Genomic DNA, 19994 nt, shown 5'->3' on the forward strand with positions numbered 1-19994 from the left:
CTTGCAACCATCACTCAATATAGTATAGCTTTGATGACATTGTCTATATTTAGTGACTTGCTACCATGACTCAATATAGTATAGCTTTGATGACATTGTCTATATTTAGTGACTTGCAACCATCACTCAATATAGTATAGCTTTGATGACATGTTTTATATTTAGTGACTTGCTACCATCACTCAATATAGTATAGCTTTGATGACATTTTCTACATTTAGTGACTTGCAACCATCACTCAATATAGTATAGCTTTGACGACATTGTCTATATTTAGTGACTTGCAACCATCACTCAATATAGTATAGCTTTGATGACATTGTCTATATTTAGTGACTTGCTACCATGACTCAATATAGTATAGCTTTGATGACATTGTCTATATTTAGTGACTTGCTACCATGACTCAATATAGTATAGCTTTGATGACATTGTCTATATTTAGTGACTTGCTACCATCACTCAGTATAATATAGCTTTGATGACATGTTTTATATTTAGTGACTTGCTACCATCACTCAGTATAGTATGGCTTTGATGACATTTTCTCAATTTCAGTGACCGAAGTGAAGATCACCCGATACGGCTTCCTCAGGTTAATTGGCAATATTCTGCTGACACTAGCCGGCAATCTGACTGTCCACAACAACCCGGTGTTTACCCTGGGCCCGACCGGCGGCAATGCTCTGCTTCTCAATGGCAAACAACAGTTCATCGACTTCGGCGACCTTACAGACAGTTGCCTGGGCAACCTGGCGCTGTGCCGATTCGGTCTAACCGCGTCCTTCAACCTCAAGGTCCTGACATTCAGGAAACACATGTATATCTTCTCGAGCGGCGACGACAACATGGGAGGGATGTCCATGTGGTGGAAGGGCCAGCACCTGTACCTGCGCGTGGTCACCACAGACCGTGAGTGGGTTGTCAAGGCTAGGTTCAGGGAGCGAGGTCTCATCAACAGGTTCATCAAGGTGGAGTTCTCCTGGAGTGTGCAGGCCGGGCTCAGTCTCTACTTTGACGGCGTCCTCGTTGACACAAAAACCAAGGCGAAGAAAGTGAAAGGATCTCGGAGGTTCAGTCACCGGTTCTATATTGGCCGTCATTTCAGCAGGAAAGAGTTCGCTCACTGCGTCATCTCCGACTGGAACGTGGTGTTTGCACAGAAGGACATTATCAAAGACTTTGAGATCAAGCTCGGTAAGTTGTCGATCACCAGAATCTATGTGTGTGTGCTGTGGTAAATTAATTATTTCAAAATTCAGTTCTAAAAGAGTCTCATTCATTTTTACAGCATTCCCATGCTGTATTTTATTAAGGAGGTTAAGCTATAAAAAAAAACCCATTTATTCTTTGAAAATGTATCTAGGTGATTTATCAAAATAAAAGTCATGGTGAATATTCGGACTATATTATAGTCTTGGGTATGTCACTGTGTCATATTTACATGTTTCTGTTCAGATCTTCGCTTCAGCCAGTGTACCATGACTGATACATCAAAGGTCGTGGTATGTGCTATCCTGTCTATGGGATGGTGCATATAAAAGATCCCTTGCTGCTAATCGAAAAGAGTAGCCCATGAAGTGGCGACAGCGGGTTTTCTCCCTCAATATCTATGTGTCCGTAACCATATGTCCGACGCCATATAATCATAAATAAAATATGTTGAGTGTGTCGTTAAATAAAACATTTCCTTCCTATTCAGATCTTCCTGAGTTTGAGAAACGCCCTGAACTTGTTGTGTCACAGACCAATGTCTCTCAGATTGTCATCTTCACATGCTCGGTCAGTGCACTGGATCGGCCGCATCTTGAATACCACGCCAGGTGGCAGCACAACGAGAAAATCCTCATCTCGGAGCAGATGCAAAACCCGTCAGATAACTTGTACGTCCACACTATCAATGAATCGTTCATCGACTCTCTGCAATTTGGAGACAAGCTTTTTTGCTCCGTGTCTGCCTGTGACGCTGGAAACTGTGATCAAACCCGCGGCCCCTGGAGACAAAGTATACCTGTTGTTGCACAAGTCAAGGTGAGTACAGGTGCATGTGTGGTGGACTCTGAGCTAGTATAGTGACAAGATCATAGACAAGATCATAAAATGCTGACTCTTTTGTTATAAATGTACATCTCTGTTTTGTCTGTTCATGATGTGTGTGCGGAACATTCACTTGTATATCACATGTCTGTTCATGGTGTGTGTGCAGAACATTCACTTGTATATCACATGTCTGTTCATGATGTGTGTGGAACATTCACTTGTATATCACATATCTGTTCATGGTGTATGTGTGGAACATTCACTTGTATATCACATGTCTGTTCATGGTGTGTGTGCAGAACATTCACTTGTATATCACATGTCTGTTCATGATGTGTGTGGAACATTCACTTGTATATCACATGTCTGTTCATGATGTGTGTGGAACATTCACTTGTATATCACATATCTGTTCATGGTGTATGTGTGGAACATTCACTTATATATCACATATCTGTTCATGGTGTATGTGTGGAACATTCACTTATATATCACATGTCTGTTCATGGTGTGTGTGCAGAACATTCACTTGTATATCACATGTCTGTTCATGATGTGTGTGGAACATTCACTTGTATATCACATGTCTTTTCATGATGTATGTGTGGAACATTCACTTGTATATCACATGTCTGGTCATGGTGTATGTGGAACATTCACTTGTATATCACATGTCTGTTCATGGTGTATGTGGAACATTCACTTGTATATCACATGTCTGTTCATGGTGTGTGTGGAACATTCACTTGTATATCACATATCTGTTCATGGTGTGTGGGAGAACATTCACTTGTATATCACATGTCTGTTCATGGTGTGTGGGAGAACATTCACTTGTATATCACATATCTGTTCATGGTGTGTGTGGAATATTCACTTGTATGCCACATGTCTGTTCATGGTGTGTGTGTGTGTGTGTGTGTGTGTGTGGAATATTCACTTATATATAACATGTCTGTTCATGACGTATGTGTGGAATATTCGCTTGTACATCACATATCTGTTCATGCTACATCTGCACCACTGAGTAATGTGGAGATAAAGCTCACTTAGTGTAATAATCCCCATTTGTGTGATCACTTAATCTCCAAGTGAGTTAGATGTATTAGTCTTTATAGAGTTTTAATGTGAGTGGTGCATTTTATTTTCTGAAGTCCATATTTACAATTCACAGAATATACAAACACTTTTTTGCACTGTTTTCCAGCTGTTAACGAAGACAGTGACGGTGTACGAAGGTTCAGTGGTGAGTTATGTCGACGTGCGATGTAGCATCCCACCACGCCTGCTGTGTACGATGCGGGACCGCGACGCAGGCTGCAGCCTTGTCGTGACGACCGAGCTCAAGCGAGAGAGACGAGAACAGAGGTGTCCGACGGGCTTCGAGGTCTCGCAGGCCGTGTTTGTGATGGACACGATGCAGGCCGCCCAGGAGCCGTGTCAGTACCAGATTGACGGACACGCCTGGATGAACACACTTAGGATCCCAGTGAAGGGCTCAATCGATGACCTCAAGGACCGCGACAAGAAGCGAGACATCATCATCACAGCTCACGTCGTCATCACAGACCTCGTGGTGCAGTCTGTCGTCGTGGGACAAGTTGACGTAAGATTTTAGTCTTTGTTTTAAACACGCCACAAATATGTAGAATGATCACGTAATGAGTGGTGAAGCAACAGTTTTTCTTTTGGTATATCAAAGACTGTCTTTGCCTAAAACTGATAATATTATGATGTTTAAACACCACAAACATGTAGCGTGATACCATCATCAGTGGTGAAGTCGCAGTGTTTTCATTTTGGTATATCAAAGACTGTTGTATGCACGGTCCTGTCCTTACTTAAACAGATATTATGTTTTAAACACCACAAACAGGTAGCATGATGCCATGATGTTATTATATCCAACTCAAAGGCTGTTGTATACACGGTCTTGTCTTTGCATAAAAATATATCATGTGCTGGGGTGTTGTGAAACATTCCTACTTTGTATATCTTTGAACTTGTTTGGTTTATTCAAAACACATAAACAAATTTCACAATAATTCAATTCTTAAATTAGTTAATGTTTCACTGTAATGGCCATATATTCTTCTTGTATTTGCTTGCCAGTTTTCTAACAGAGTATTCTAACATAATTCTACATCTGAAAACAAAAGGTTGTTTTGTGATTTGTAAATATTTTCATTGGGGCAGAACGTAGCCCAATGATAAAGCACTCACCTGATGTGCTGTCGGTCTGAGATCAATCCCCATTGGTGGCCTCATTGTGCTATTTCTCATTTCAGCCAATGCACTACGACTGGTATAACAAAGGCCGTGGGATGGTGCATATAAAAGATCCCTTGCTACTAATGGAAACATATAGTGGGTTTCCTCTCTAAGACTATATATATCAAAATTACCAAATGTTTGACATCCAATTGCCGACGATTAATAAATCAATGTGCTCCAGACTTTTTTTACAATGTTTTTTTTCTAAACATTTCTGTTGCTTGTTTTCAGCTCACAGTGAAAGACCGAGACAGGAGCGCCCTGTGTTTGTCTTCAGGAGATCCTCACTTCACAACATTTGACAAGAAGTGAGTATAGTCTGTCTAGTCATACCATCTTGTGAGTATTCTGTCTGTTTATGCCATTATGTGAGTATTCTCTGTCTAGTCATGCCATCTTGTCAGTATTCTGTCTGTTCATGCCATTATGTGAGTATTCTTTGTCTAGTCATGCCATCTTGTGAGTATTCTGTCTGTTCATGCCATTATGTGAGTATTCTCTGTCTATTCATGCCATTCTCTGTCTAGTCATACCATATTCTGTCTGTTCATGCCATTATCTGTTTATTCATGCCGTCTTGTGGGTATCATCTGTCTATTTATGCCATTCTCTGTCTATTCATGCCGTTGTGTGAGTATTATCGGTCTATTCATGTCATTCTGTGAGTATTATCGTCTGTTCATGCCATCTTGTGAGTATTCTCTGTCTGTTCATGCCATCTTGTGAGTATTATTTGTTTGTTCATGCCATTCTCTATCTAGTCATGCCATTCTGTGAGTATTATCTGTCTGTTCATGCCATCTTGTGAGTATTCTCTATCAGTTCATGCCATTTTGAGTATTCTCTGTCTGTTCATGCTATTTTGTGAGTATTCTTTGTCTGTCCATGCCATTTTGTGAGTATTCTCTGTCTATTCATGCTAGTTTGTGAGTATTCTGTCTGTTCATGCCATTATATGTCTATTCATGCTGTCGTCTATCTTTTCACAACAAGTGAGTATTCTCTGCTATTCATGCTGTCTTGTGGGTAGTCTGTCTAGTCAAGCCATTCTCTGTCTATCCATGCTGTCTTTCAACCTTTGACAAGTAGTGAGTATTCTCTTAATGTTTATGCTGTCTTCCAAATAATAACTCATATGTATACTCTATTAAATTTATTCATTCCATGTTCTAGTCAAACAGTAACTCATATGTATATATAATTTGTTCATTCACATTTATGCTTAAACTAAATTTGATCCATGCATTGTATTTAATAAGGTTTTGTTTTCATTTCAGGCATTACAACAACTATTTGGAGGGAGAATTCATTCTTTACAGACACAAGACTCTCCCATATGAAGTACGTATTATTTTTAGTTTTGTAAAAGCTGCATATGATTTTAACATACAACATATAAGTTAGTATTACCCATAGAGTTAAAAATATGATTTTAACATACAACATATAAGTTAGTATTACCCATAGAGTTAAAACTATGATTTTAATATACAACATATAAGTTAGTATTACCCATAGAGTTAAAACTATCTTGGTTCATATCAAACTGTTACAAGCCACTAAAACATAAAGTGGGACAATATAACACTGCAACGTCCTATAATTGCTGTTCTATTACCTTACTGGAACGTCAGTCAAACAAGTTCAGCGATATAAATTGAATTTGATATTAAACTCCCTATCATTTCATATCATGTCTATATCCCTCATGGAATTATTTTCTTTGCTAAAGCTCATGACAATTTAAAATCAATTCACTCAGGACATAACCATAATACAAAATGAAAGCTCGTTTAATATTCTGTGAAATTTAAATTGTTAGTATTATTCAATCAGTCCAAACATTTCATTCATAAATAGGTATGGAGTGTTTTCTCAATAGGTTTGAACATTCCTTCTTAATTGTTTCATAAACATTAACCACTAAAGTGTTTTTCTGAATAGGTTCGAACCTTTCTTCGGAACTGCAATGGCAAGGCATCATGTAACTGTGCTGTGGCTGTCAAGTCTGGTGATGACATCATCGTCATTGATCGCTGCGGACCGCAGAAAGCAGCCTCTGACAAACGTCGGCCGATCGTCCCGCGGCTCTACCTCAATGGAGAACTGACCCCTGGCACTCGTGTCATCATGCAGAGTGGAGGCAGGAAATATCAGGTAAAACTAGCACTCAGTTGTCCCTTTACAATGCAGGGATGTGGCAGGTACAACTAGCACTCAATAGGTCACTTTACAATGCAGGGATGAGGCAGGTAAAACTAGCTGTCGGTAGGTCACTATACAATGCAGGGATGAGGCAGGTAAAAATAGCACTCAATAGGTCACTTTACAATGCAGGGATGAGGCAGGTAAAACTAGCACTCAATAGGTCACTTTACAATGAAGGGACGAGGCAGGTAAAACTAGCACTCAATAGGTCACTTTACAATGCAGGGATGAGGCAGGTAAAACTAGCACTCAATAGGTCACTTTACAATGAAGGGACGAGGCAGGTAAAACTAGAACTCAATAGGTCACTTTACAATGCAGGGATGAGGCAGGTAAAAATAGCAATCAGTTGTCCCTTTACAATGCAGGGATGAGGCAGGTAAAACTAGCACTCAATAGGTCACTTTACAATGCAGGGATGAGGCAGGTAAAACTAGCACTCAATAGGTCACTTTAAAATGAAGGGACGAGGCAGGTAAAACTAGAACTCAGTTGTCCCTTTACAATGCAGGGATGAGGCAGGTAAAACTAGCACTCAATAGGTCACTTTACAATGCAGGGATGAGGCAGGTAAAAATAGCACTCAGTAGGTCACTTTACAATGCAGGGATGAGGCAGGTAAAAATAGCACTCAGTAGGTCACTTTACAATGCAGGGATGAGGCAGGTAAAAATAGCACTCAGTAGGTCACTTTACAATGCAGGGCTGAGGCAGGTAAAAATAGCACTCAGTAGGTCACTTTACAATGCAGGGCTGAGGCAGGTAAAAATAGCACTCAATAGGTCACTTTACAATGCATGGATGAGGCAGGTAAAAATAGCACTCAGTAGGTTACTTTACAATGCAGGGATGAGGCAGGTAAAACTAGCACTCAGTTGTCCCTTTACAATGCAGGGATGAGAGGCAGGTAAAACTAGCACTCAGTAGGTCACTTTACAATGCAGGGATGAGGTAGGTAAAACTAGCTGTCGATAGGTCACTTTACAATGCAGGGGTGAGGCAGATAAACCTAGCACTCAAAAGGTCACTTTACAATGCAGGGGTGAGGCAGGTACAACTAGCTCTCAATAGGTCACTTTACAATGCAGGGGTGAGGCAGGTAAAACTAGCTCTCAATAGGTCACTTTACAATGCAGGGCTGAGGCAGGTTAAACTAGCTGCCGATAGGTCAGTTTACAATGCAGGAGTGAGGTAGATAAACCTAGCACTCAATAGGTCACTTTACGATGCAGGGGTGAGGCAGGTACAACTAGCTCTCAATAGGTCACTTTACAATGCAGGGGTGAGGCAGGTAAAACTAGCTCTCAATAGGTCACTTTACAATGCAGGGCTGAGGCAGGTTAAACTAGCTGCCGATAGGTCAGTTTACAATGCAGGAGTGAGGTAGATAAACCTAGCACTCAATAGGTCACTTTACGATGTAGGGGTGAGGCAGGTAAAACTAGCTGTCGATAGGTCACTTTACAATGCAGTGGTGAGGCAGGTAAAACTAGCTGTCGATAGGTCACTTTACAATGCAGGGGTGAGGCAGATAAACCTAGCACTCAATAGGTCACTTTACAATGCAGGGGTGAGGCAGGTAAAACTAGCTGTCGATAGGTCACTTTACAATGCATGAGTGAGGTAGATAAACCTAGCTCTCAATAGTTCACTTTACGATGCAGGGGTGAGGCAGGTAAAACTAGCTGTCGATAGGTCACTTTACAATGCAGGGATGAGGCAGGTAAAACTAGCTGTCGATAGGTCACTGTACAATGCAGTGGTGAGGCAGATAGACCTAGCTCTCAATAGTTCACTTTACGATGCAGGGGTGAGGCAGGTAAAACTAGCTGTCGATAGGTCACTTTACAATGCAGGGGTGAGGCAGGTAAAACTAGCTGTCGATAGGTCACTTTACAATGCAGGGGTGAGGCAGATAAACCTAGCACTCAATAGGTCACTTTACAATGCAGGGGTGAGGCAGGTAAAACTAGCTGTCGATAGGTCACTTTACAATGCATGAGTGAGGTAGATAAACCTAGCTCTCAATAGTTCACTTTACGATGCAGGGGTGAGGCAGGTAAAACTAGCTGTCGATAGGTCACTTTACAATGCAGGGATGAGGCAGGTAAAACTAGCTGTCGATAGGTCACTGTACAATGCAGGGGTGAGGCAGATAAACCTAGCACTCAATAGATCACTTTACAATGCAGGAGTGAGGCAGGTAAAACTAGCTGTCGATAGGTCACTTTACAATGCAAGGTGAGGCAGGAAATACCAGGTAAACTATCACTCAATAGGTCACTTTAGAATGCAGGAGTGAGGCAGGAAATGTCAGGTAAACCTAGCACTCAATAGGTCACCTTAAAATGCAGGATTGAGGCAGGAAATATCAGGTAAAACTAGCACTCAATAGGTCACTTTACAAAGCAGGAATTTTATGTGATTTTTTATTTTTTTATTTTAAAAAAATATGTATTAAATAAATAAAAAATTCTTTGAAATCATCCTAATGATCAAAAGATTAGACAGTTTATATTGTAGGATTAGGTAATGTTAATATGTTACTGTGATTGGTAATGTTAATATGTTACTGTGGTTGGTAATGTTAATATGTTACTGTGATTAGTAATGCTAATATGTTACTGTGATTGGTAATGCTAAAGTGCTGCTGTGATTGGTAATGCTAATATGTTACTGTGATTGGTAATGTTAATATGTTACTGTGGTTGGTAATGTTAATATGTTACTGTGATTGGTAATGCTAATATGTTACTGTGATTGGTGATGTTAATATGTTACTGTGATTGGTAATGTTAATATGTTACTGTGATTGGTAATGTTAATATGTTACTGTGATTGGTAATGCTAATATGTTACTGTGATTGGTGATGCTAATATGTTACTGTGATTGGTAATGCTAATATGTTACTGTGATTGGTGATGTTAATATGTTACTGTGATTGGTAATGTTAATATGTTACTGTGATTGGTAATGTTAATATGTTACTGTGATTGGTGATGTTAATATGTTACCGTGATTGGTATGTTACTGTGATTGGTAATGTTAATATGTTACTGTGATTGGTGATGTTAATATGTTACCGTGATTGGTAATGTTAATATGTTACTGTGATTGGTAATGTTAATATGTTACTGTGATTGGTAATGTTAATATGTTACTGTGATTGGTAATGTTAATATGTTACTGTGATTGGTAATGCTAATATGTTACTGTGATTGGTAATGCTAATATGCTGATGTGATTGATGATGTTAATAAGTTGCTGTGATTGGTAATGTTAATATGTTACTGTGATTGGTAATGTTAATATGCTGCTGTGATTGGTAATGTTAATCTGTTACTGTAATTGGTAATGTTAATATGTTATTGTGATTGGTTAATGTTAATCTGTTACTTTGGTAACGGTTGCTGTGTGTTTTGTTTGTAGATAATATTGCCAACAGGTGGCGTTGTGACGGCACAGTATGGAAAGAGAGTTACTGCTAACTTCCTGACCATTTCCTACAAAGCTTCGTCGGCGGACTTCCAGAACACAGAAGGTAAACAGCTGATCGATGCATCGGGGGGGGGGGGGGGGGGGGGGGTATTTAGTGTCACATGTTCTGGCCTCTAAAATTGGGAGAATGATCAATTAATTCGACCATCACTCATGTAATGTAGTTTGTGCATTAAATTAGAACATCATTTACGGGTTATGCGAAAAGGAAATGGGTTTATTTATTTCCTTGTACTTGGTAATCACTGAATTAACTATAGTAACTATTGTAAGTGAACTTTACCTGTTTGTATTTTTGTGACAGCATGAAATTTATTAAAGTTTGTACAAATATTTTTATAGGAAAATAGTTAAAAAAAAACATTTTAAAATATGGACTTTTTTTTCTAAAAATATCAATCATTTTATTGATAGTTGTTTCTGTGACGAATACCATTTTAAAATATGTAAGTGATTTTTTGTGGAATTTAGTTGTTTCTGTAATGGTTAACATTTTGAAATATTTAGATGATGTATTGTTTGTGAAATGTAGTTGTTTTTGTAATTGTTAATATTTTAATATATTTAGATGATATACTGTTTGTGAAATGTAGCTATTTCTGGAATGGTTAACATTTTTAAATAAACACTAAGATGATATACTGTCTGTGAAATGTAGTCATTTCTGTAATACTTCACATTTTAAAATATTTAGATGACATACACATGTATTGTGTAAATATATAGATAATATAACGTTTGTGAAATGTAGCTATTACTGTAATGGTTAACATTCTATTGTTTAAATATTTAGATGATATATTTTGTTAATATTTAGATGTTATATTGCTTAAATATTTAGATATGTTGTTTAAATATCCAGAGGATGTATTTAACTATTTAGATGTTATATCGTTTAAATAATTAGATGGTATATTGTTTAAATATTTAGATGCTATATTTTTTAAATATTTAGATGCTATATTGTATAAATATTTGTATATAATGTTTGTGGTTGCCAGGTCTTTGTGGCACGTTTGATGGAGACAAGACCAATGAGTTTGTCATGATGGGAGGGGCGCTCTACGGCGGACATCACAAGAGACCAGACGACTTCTCCCGCAGCTGGAGGTCTGTTCATTTCTTCCTTCACACTCTATAAGAATTGTTTGTTATTTTGTCTTAATTTATTGATGTATAATGGTCATAAAGGGTCATAATTGTGTAGCTTGGCGAAGTAATTTTTTAATGAATTTTGTGACAATTATACATTGATAAATTCACCAAACAAATCTTATAAATTAAAAAAAAACATGTTTAGTTTGATGTATCATTCTTTCCATCGTCTGATTTACATAGTGACATCCAGTTTTCCATAACAATATCTACATTTAATCGAAGGATAAGGTTCAGTTTGTTTGTACATGACATCATCTTTTTAGAGTCGGGTAAATCGTAAAACAGCACAAGGTTTGAATTATGTTGACATGAATATTATAGCCAGTATCATAGTTCACTATAGTATTGTATGTATTGATAGTATCAAAGTTCACTATAATATCAAAGTTTATTGTGGTATAGTAAGTAAACCATAGCATACATTTTCGTTTCCATACTCTGCATTGAAACTAAGCATGTGAAAAATATCTGAAATCTAGTTTAAAGTAAGCAAATGTATGGTAATTGATATCTCACCTTATTTTGTTCTCATATTCCATAACGAACAAGGGACATTGCAAGATTAAACTATTGAATTAACACTCGTAGTTGTCAGTGATCACCTTTCAGTTTGTAGTCTTGTTACGTGTGTGTCTGTCCTTTATTCCATCCTCTGTTCAAGTAAAACTGCTGTTCCCAAGTAAAACTGCTGTTCCTAACCCCATCTGTCCAAGTAAGACTGCTGTTCCTAAACCCGTCTGTCCAAGTAAAACTGCTGTTCCCAACCCCGTCTGTCCAAGTAAAACTGCTGTTCCCAACCCCGTCTGTCCAAGTAAGACTGCTGTTCCCAACCCCATCTGTCCAAGTAAAACTGCTGTTCCCAACCCCGTCTGTCCAAGTAAGACTGCTGTTCCTAACCCCATCTGTCCAAGTAAAACTGCTGTTCCCAACCCCGTCTGTCCAAGTAAGACTGCTGTTCCCAACCCCATCTGTCCAAGTAAAACTGCTGTTCCTAAACCCGTCTGTCCAAGTAAAACTGCTGTTCCCAACCCCGTCTGTCCAAGTAAAACTGCTGTTCCTAAACCCGTCTGTCCAAGTAAAACTGCTGTTCCCAACCCCGTCTGTCCAAGTAAAACTGCTGTTCCTAACCCCGTCTGTCCAAGTAAAACTGCTGTTCCCAACCCCGTCTGTCCAAGTAAGACTGCTGTTCCCAACCCCGTCTGTCCAAGTAAAACTGCTGTTCCTAACCCCGTCTGTCCAAGTAAAACTGCTGTTCCTAACCCCGTCTGTCCAAGTAAAACTGCTTTTCCCAAGTAAAACCCCGTCTGTCCAAGTAAATACTGCTGTTCCCACTGCTGTTCCCAACCCCATCTGTCCAAGTAAGACTGCTGTTCCCAACCCCGTCTGTCTAAGTAAAACTGCTGTTCCCAACCCCATCTGTCCAAGTAAGACTGCTGTTCCCAACCCCATCTGTCCAAATAAAACTGCTTTTCCCAACCCCATCTGTCCAAGTAAAACTGCTGTTCCCAACCCCGTCTGTCCAAGTAAAACTGTTGTTCCTAACCCCGTCTGTCCAAGTAAAACTGCTGTTCCTAACCCCATCTGTCCAAGTAAAACTGCTGTTACTAACCCAATCTGTCCAAGTAAAACTACTATCCTTAACACTGCCGGTTTGAACATACATCTGAAGAATTGTAGAACGTGAATAGTGTTCATTTTTCAGTTTCTAGTTTTACTACCATCATGTTTACATTCACATCTTTATTTGTTTGTAATGAGAACATATTGGTCCACTAATTGTCATGAAGAATTATCACTAACACCTTTGCCTCAATGCTTCACCAGAGTTGATTACAAGGACAGCTTCTACAATGGAATCTGCGCTGAAACGGAGAGTGCCAGTGCTGTTGGGCAGGCCATGTACTGTGATTGCATGGAGGGCAAAGTGAAAACGTGTGGCCCCAATCTCGATGTCATGTCGTGCTCCGAGGGCGAACATCGCAAAAGTAAACATCTTAGAAAGGGTGAGTGTCTTCCCTTTAATACATGTGTATCTGCTATCTTTACCAAATATGCAATTCAGTCTTAGAAATTACATGATAGGCTTTGATTAAAATATGAACATATCTACAATCTTTACCCAACAGGCTATTTAATCTTAGAAATTATCTTGGAGTAATCAATAGTCGTGCACCTAAGAACAAACAGTAAACGTGTAACCAAAATGAAATCAAGCAAATAGGAGGCAATTTCCGTCTCTGGACCCTTATATTTGGTATTGGAGAAAACTGACTTTTCACTAATGAAAAATCAAATGATGTATATCACTTGTCAGAATGGTTTTCATTTTAGACATATTCTGTTAACGGAACAGGACTTGTTATTTTATCATTTGTTGATAAATGTGACATCACAGGTTCGCTCATGCTCATGAGCTTTAGAACAAATTTGACGTGCGCGACGATTGATGTGCACGACTATTGACTATTGATTACTCTACGATACATGACATGCTTTGATTAAAATAAATGCATTACAGTCTTGAAAACTAACAATGTTTCATTGGTTTACATAACCATGTTTGATCTTCAAAGTTATGCAACAGTTTTTGTTTTGATTGAATAAAATGTGCCACATGGTTGATCTTTCTAATTACATGACAGTATTTGAGTAAGTACATTAAAGGACGGCAGGTCAAGGAATGATATCTGGAATGGGGGGCACAATCTCATTTGGATAAAAGAGGTTGCAGGTTTTTTGTCAGTATTTAGACCAAGTACTACCGTATTAGACACTAAATAGCCATACTTTATGAAAATGTGCTGAGATGCTGTTAAATGTTTTTTGTGTGTTGGTTTTGAAAAAAATGGAATAGATCATTCTTTGGTGGGGGTAGAATTTTAAAGTTAAAACTGAAATCAATAAAAGCTGCTGTTTGCTAGGCATGTTAATGTGTCTATGACTGTGACTATTTCAGGTTCAGTTGACATCACACAGTCTCTCATTGACGTTGCCAAGGACTACGATGTCTGTATACCAACGCGACCGATGGTGCCGTGGGAATTCGATGCTAACTACACAACTCCGGTAAATAACTTTACATAATATCAGCCTCATTATTTGAAAAACACTTAAAACATTTGCTATTATTTTACAGCTTCAGTAAGTGACTTTGTTTTTAGATATTTTAATTATAGAATGAAAAGCAAAAATTTTGATTGCTGTAAGTAAAATCACCAAAGAAACTGTTCACTGACATTGTAAGGTGTTTCCAAGTAATAAAATATTTTAATGACTAAACCTGCATATTAAATATAGTTTGTTGTTTATAATATCAGTGTCTGTATAGTCGATGTGTTTCTGGTCATGTTTGTAAGTAGCTCAAAGTGGATTTTGTATGTACGAAAAAATCAATAAAATAATATAAAATACTGTGGGGGAGAGCAAGACCAATCCAGACGAAAACATTGTTTTATTGTCTTTCTGAATCTGTAGTGTTGTTTGCTCTTTAAATATATATTGTTGTTTTTGGGGGGGTGGCTTTCTTCAAGTTCAGTTTGCTCTCCCTTTACCATCTGATCTATTTGTAGGAGTTTACATGGTCAACTGCGAGTGGCGGAATCACCATGTTCAGTTTGCTCTCCCTTATCATCTGATCTATTTGTAGGAGTTTACCTGGCCAACTGCGGGTGGCGGAATCACCATGTTCAGTTTGCTCTCCCTTATCATCTGATCTATTTGTAGGAGTTTACCTGGCCAACTGCGGGTGGCGGAATCACCATGTTCAGTTTGCTCTCCCTTATCATCTGATCTATTTGTAGGAGTTTACCTGGCCAACTGCGGGTGGCGGAATCACCATGTTCAGTTTGCTCTCCCTTATCATCTGATCTATTTGTAGGAGTTTACCTGGCCAACTGCGGCTGGTGGAATCACCATGTTCAGATTGCTCTCCCTTATCATTTGATCTATTTGTAGGAGTTTACCTGGCCAACTGCGGCTGGTGGAATCACCATGTTCAGTTTGCTCTCCCTTATCATCTGATCTATTTGTAGGAGTTTACCTGGCCAACTGCGGGTGGCGGAATCACCATGTTCAGTTTGCTCTCCCTTATCATCTGATCTATTTGTAGGAGTTTACCTGGCCAACTGCGGGTGGCGGAATCACCATGTTCAGTTTGCTCTCCCTTATCATCTGATCTATTTGTAGGAGTTTACCTGGCCAACTGCGGGTGGCGGAATCACCATGTTCAGTTTGCTCTCCCTTATCATCTGATCTATTTGTAGGAGTTTACCTGGCCAACTGCGGGTGGCGGAATCACCATGTTCAGTTTGCTCTCCCTTATCATCTGATCTATTTGTAGGAGTTTACCTGGCCAACTGCGGGTGGCGGAATCACCATGTTCAGTTTGCTCTCCCTTATCATCTGATCTATTTGTAGGAGTTTACCTGGCCAACTGCGGCTGGTGGAATCACCATGTTCAGATTGCTTTCCCTTATCATCTGATCTATTTGTAGGAGTTTACCTGGCCAACTGCGGCTGGTGGAATCACCATGTTCAGTTTGCTCTCCCTTATCATCTGATCTATTTGTAGGAGTTTACCTGGCCAACTGCGGGTGGCGGAATCACCATGTTCAGTTTGCTCTCCCTTATCATCTGATCTATTTGTAGGAGTTTACCTGGCCAACTGCGGGTGGCGGAATCACCATGTTCAGTTTGCTCTCCCTTATCATCTGATCTATTTGTAGGAGTTTACCTGGCCAACTGCGGGTGGCGGAATCACCATGTTCAGTTTGCTCTCCCTTATCATCTGATCTATTTGTAGGAGTTTACCTGGCCAACTGCGGGTGGCGGAATCACTATGTTCAGTTTGCTCTCCCTTATCATCTGATCTATTTGTAGGAGTTTACCTGGCCAACTGCGGGTGGCGGAATCACCAAGGAAAAAGCAACTAATGCCTGTAGAGCTGTTGTCGAAGCCTCATCGGCTGCCAAAGTATGTCAAGGTTTCGTTGTCATGGAAACAACTTTCAGCTTGGAATCCTGCATTGAAGACATTCAGGTGATTTTAGTTGATTATTCGTCTTCGTGTTTTAAAGTGTGGGGGGGGATGGAGAAAATATTTTCAAAATATTGTGTAGCTTTAGTGTATAGAGGTATAGAATTACAGATTAGCTTTGACATTCATAGAAATTGGCCCATTTTTGACAGAATTGTGGCCCTTGAATTTAGGAGATATGAAAATGTGTTGGTCTTTAAAAAAAAGAAGTTTTATTTTAGAGTGTATACCACCAAATCAAATCCCATAGATGACAATGGTAACATGTGGCTACAACTCGTATCTGCAGCGTATTGATCGACATTTACACTACAGACATAAATACTACCACTTCTCACCCTTAATGTTAATCAGAAAAAAATGGGAGTGAAGCTGTTCATTTCAGAGATAACAGGTAGCATCTATGATTACTGTAGTTCGGCACAACATTTGAGTACTTTTTGTTTTACAAGTACCCTCTGTGGTACTAGATGAAATAAAATTGCATAAATTATTTGCCCATATAAAACTACCTCTTTTACAACCAACACACTCGCATTTATCACCAATAACAGGACTTGTGGTATTAACTGCTCGATCAAAAGATGGTTGCATCTCAAACTGTAAGCCAGTGGGAAGTCATTTGGTTTAGTACTAACTTTAGCAGTTCTCTCAGAATGCTACTTTAACTAATGACTTGTTTTTAGATTCTCAAAGGGGGTGGGATGTAGCCCAGTGGTAAAGTGCTTGCTTGGTGCGAGGTCGGTCTGTGATCGATCCTCATTGGTCTATTTGTTGTTCCAGCCAGTTCGCCACGACTAGTATATCAAAGGCTGTGTTATGTGCTATCATGTCTTGCTATGTGCATTTAAAAGATCCATTGCTACTAATGGGAAAATATAGCAGGTTTCATCTCTAAGATTAAATGTCAAAATTACGAAATATTTGACATCCAGAACTGATGATTAATAAATCAATGTGCTCTAGTGGTGTTGTTAAACAAAACAACGTGTAACTTTGAACTGAGAATGCTAGTTTGACTGGTGAAGTGTTTTTAGATTCTCGATTCCCTGGACTGGGTCAGTCTGATGGTGGACAACATCTTGCTGAACTGTGAGGTGGAGCTCACCTCCAACATCAACCTGTGGATCACCTCGCAGGACAACGGTCTAGTTCAGCTGCCCGACGTCGCCGGCCGCATCTGCACTGATGACTGCAATCAACACGGCACCTGTACAGATGGTAGGTGCTTTCATTATTTGTGATGAAGGCTGGATTGTATAGATTTGTAGTTTATTTTCTGTGTTTTCTCCAGGTGCCTGTGTCTGTGATAAAGGCTGGATTGTACATATTTGTAGTCTGTTTTCTGTGTTTTCTCCAGGTGCCTGTGTCTGTGATAAAGGCTGGATTGTACATATTTGTAGTCTGTTTTCTGTGTTTTCTCCAGGTGTCCGTGTCTGCGATGAAGGCTGGATTGTACATATTTATAGGTTTTTTCTGTGTTTTCTTCAGGTGCCTGTGTCTGCGATAAAGGCTGGATTGTACATATTTGTAGTCTGTTCTCTGTGTTTTATTCAGGTGCCTGTGTCTGCGATGACGGCTGGATTGGTGCTCTGTGTGACGTGTCTGCCAGCAGTCCACCAGAAATCATCTCTTTAGCTACACCCATCTGTGATATACGAGAAGCTGCGTGCATGGAGGTCGTGGTTTACGGACTTCAGTTTGTAGAGAACAATAAGCTGACTTGTCATCTGACGCTAGTTGATGTAAGAAATATACACAGACTCGTTCATTATCATAGTTTTATAGTCGTTCTCATAAGTGAAGTGTATTTATGTTACAGGTTATAATAAAATCAATTAAAATAATGTCACATTCTTTGCTCATTCTCACCAGACATTTTAGTAATTATTTTATCTGAATTTTATACCTTTTTTGTAGGGTACTGAAGTATCGTCAGAAGCAATTTTTGTCAATTCTGAGGTCATCAAATGCAAAGTTACCTCCCTTGGATTGTTTAACATCTCTGTCAGCAATGATGGAAACACAAAAAGTAATATGTTTGTGTTCATCCGGTTTGATTCTGTTTGTCAGACATGCACAGTAGAAAATGGATGTTCTGATCGGGTAAGTTCAGTAAGGGACAGTCATGAGTAAGTTACTGTTTTTGTAAGAGTTGTGTGACTTCTTTGTGGAACATTACTCATGATTTAGTATAAGACAATCATAGAACAGTTTCTTAATGTGTTTTTAGTCATGTATGTTATAACATTATTAAAAAGAAGTGGTAGCAACCTTCTAGTTTAGGATATAGGTTCAGTGGGTTTCTTTCAACTAAGTGGTAGCAACCTTCTAGTCTAGGATATAGGTTCAGTGGGTTTCTTTCAACTAAGTGGTAGCAACTTTGTAGGATATAGGTTCAGTGGGTTTCTTTCAACTAAGTGGTAGCAACCTTCTAGTTTAGGATATAGGTTCAGTGGGTTTCTTTCAACTAAGTGGTAGCAACCTTCTAGTTTAGGATATAGGTTCAGTGGATTTCTTTCAACTAAGTGGTAGCAACCTTCTAGGATATAGGTTCAGTGGGTTTCTTTCAACTAAGAGTAATTGCGCCCCTAACTTGGATAATTATAGAGAGCCATTTACCAGATTGTCAGATTGATATCAGATAAATTCATTTGCCAAGGGGAGCTAACAATTACTTTCATTGGACTTCATAGGGAGTGGCAGTTATAGCTCACCTATGCCAAGGGGAGCTAACAATTACTCTCGTTGGACTTCATAGGGAGTGGCAGTTATAGCTCACTTATGCCAAGGGGAGCTAACAATTACTCTCGTTGGACATCATAGGGAGTGGCAGTTATAGCTCACCTATGCCAAGGGGAGCTAACAATTACTCTCGTTGGACGTCATAGGGAGTGGTAGTTATAGCTCACCTATGCCAAGGGGAGCTAACAATTACTCTCGTTGGACGTCATAGGGAGTGGTAGTTATAGCCCACTTATGCCAAGGGGAGCTAACAATTACTCTCTTCATAGGGAGTGGCAGTTATAACTCACCTATGCCAAGGGGAGCTAACAATTACTCTCGTTGGACTTCATAGGGAGTGGTAGTTATAGCTCACCTATGCCAAGGGAAGCTAACAATTACTCTCGTTGGACTTCATAGGGAGTGGCAGGAGTGGTAGTTATAGCTCACCTATGCCAAGGGGAGCTAACAATTACTCTCGTTGGACTTCATAGGGAGTGGCAGTTATAGCTTACCTATGCCAAGGGGAGCTAACAATTACTTTCGTTGGACTTCATAGGGAGTGGCAGTTATAGCTCACCTATGCCCTTAAAAGGTGAGGTCTTAAGACTAGTTTCTCACCACTTGTATCAATATTTCCACATTTAAGTGACAGCTCATTGAACCTGACCACTTTGTTCAGGAAGCAAGTTGCAGCAGTCTTAGAATGAAGAGTTGGATGTGGTGAAGACAATATTTCCCATTCTAACCACATACCACAACGTTCATAATTGTTTTCTTTAACTGCAGTCTCATATATGTTATTAGTCATGTTCCACAACTTTGTTATTTCCCTTGATTTGTAAATATTTTCCTTCATTAGTTTGTTTACTAGACAAACGTTTTTACCATTATATTGATCCTTAAATGATCTCAGAAGAGTAATTTTTGGAGAATTTTTTTTTAAAGAACTTGACATCATCACCAATGAAGTGGATAAAAAACATCAATTTTTATTCGCCTCATTTAACAGCAGTTTAATGAAATCGCCATTTTGGTTTTTTATAACATTAATTTT

At 39.2% G+C, this 19994-nt stretch overlaps 1 protein-coding gene across 1 annotated transcript in view; it reads left to right on the plus strand.

Annotated features, from left to right (window-relative positions):
- The window catches only part of LOC121384400, a 38046-nt gene extending 19697 nt beyond the window's left edge, over positions 1 to 18349 (plus strand). The window contains exons 12-25 of the mRNA XM_041514784.1: positions 559 to 1197; positions 1703 to 2031; positions 3248 to 3646; positions 4546 to 4622; positions 5592 to 5655; positions 6259 to 6471; positions 9953 to 10064; positions 11023 to 11131; positions 13004 to 13182; positions 14136 to 14245; positions 16058 to 16216; positions 17251 to 17434; positions 17771 to 17958; positions 18134 to 18349. Of these exons, the coding sequence (XP_041370718.1) occupies positions 559 to 1197; positions 1703 to 2031; positions 3248 to 3646; positions 4546 to 4622; positions 5592 to 5655; positions 6259 to 6471; positions 9953 to 10064; positions 11023 to 11131; positions 13004 to 13182; positions 14136 to 14245; positions 16058 to 16216; positions 17251 to 17434; positions 17771 to 17958; positions 18134 to 18349 (2978 nt within the window). The remainder of the gene's footprint in view (positions 1 to 558; positions 1198 to 1702; positions 2032 to 3247; positions 3647 to 4545; positions 4623 to 5591; positions 5656 to 6258; positions 6472 to 9952; positions 10065 to 11022; positions 11132 to 13003; positions 13183 to 14135; positions 14246 to 16057; positions 16217 to 17250; positions 17435 to 17770; positions 17959 to 18133) is intronic.
- Positions 18350 to 19994: the final 1645 nt, after the last annotated feature.

This window comes from Gigantopelta aegis, chromosome 10, assembly GCF_016097555.1.
Source record: "Gigantopelta aegis isolate Gae_Host chromosome 10, Gae_host_genome, whole genome shotgun sequence".
In the NCBI taxonomy this organism is placed as follows: Eukaryota; Metazoa; Mollusca; class Gastropoda; order Neomphalida; family Peltospiridae; genus Gigantopelta; species Gigantopelta aegis.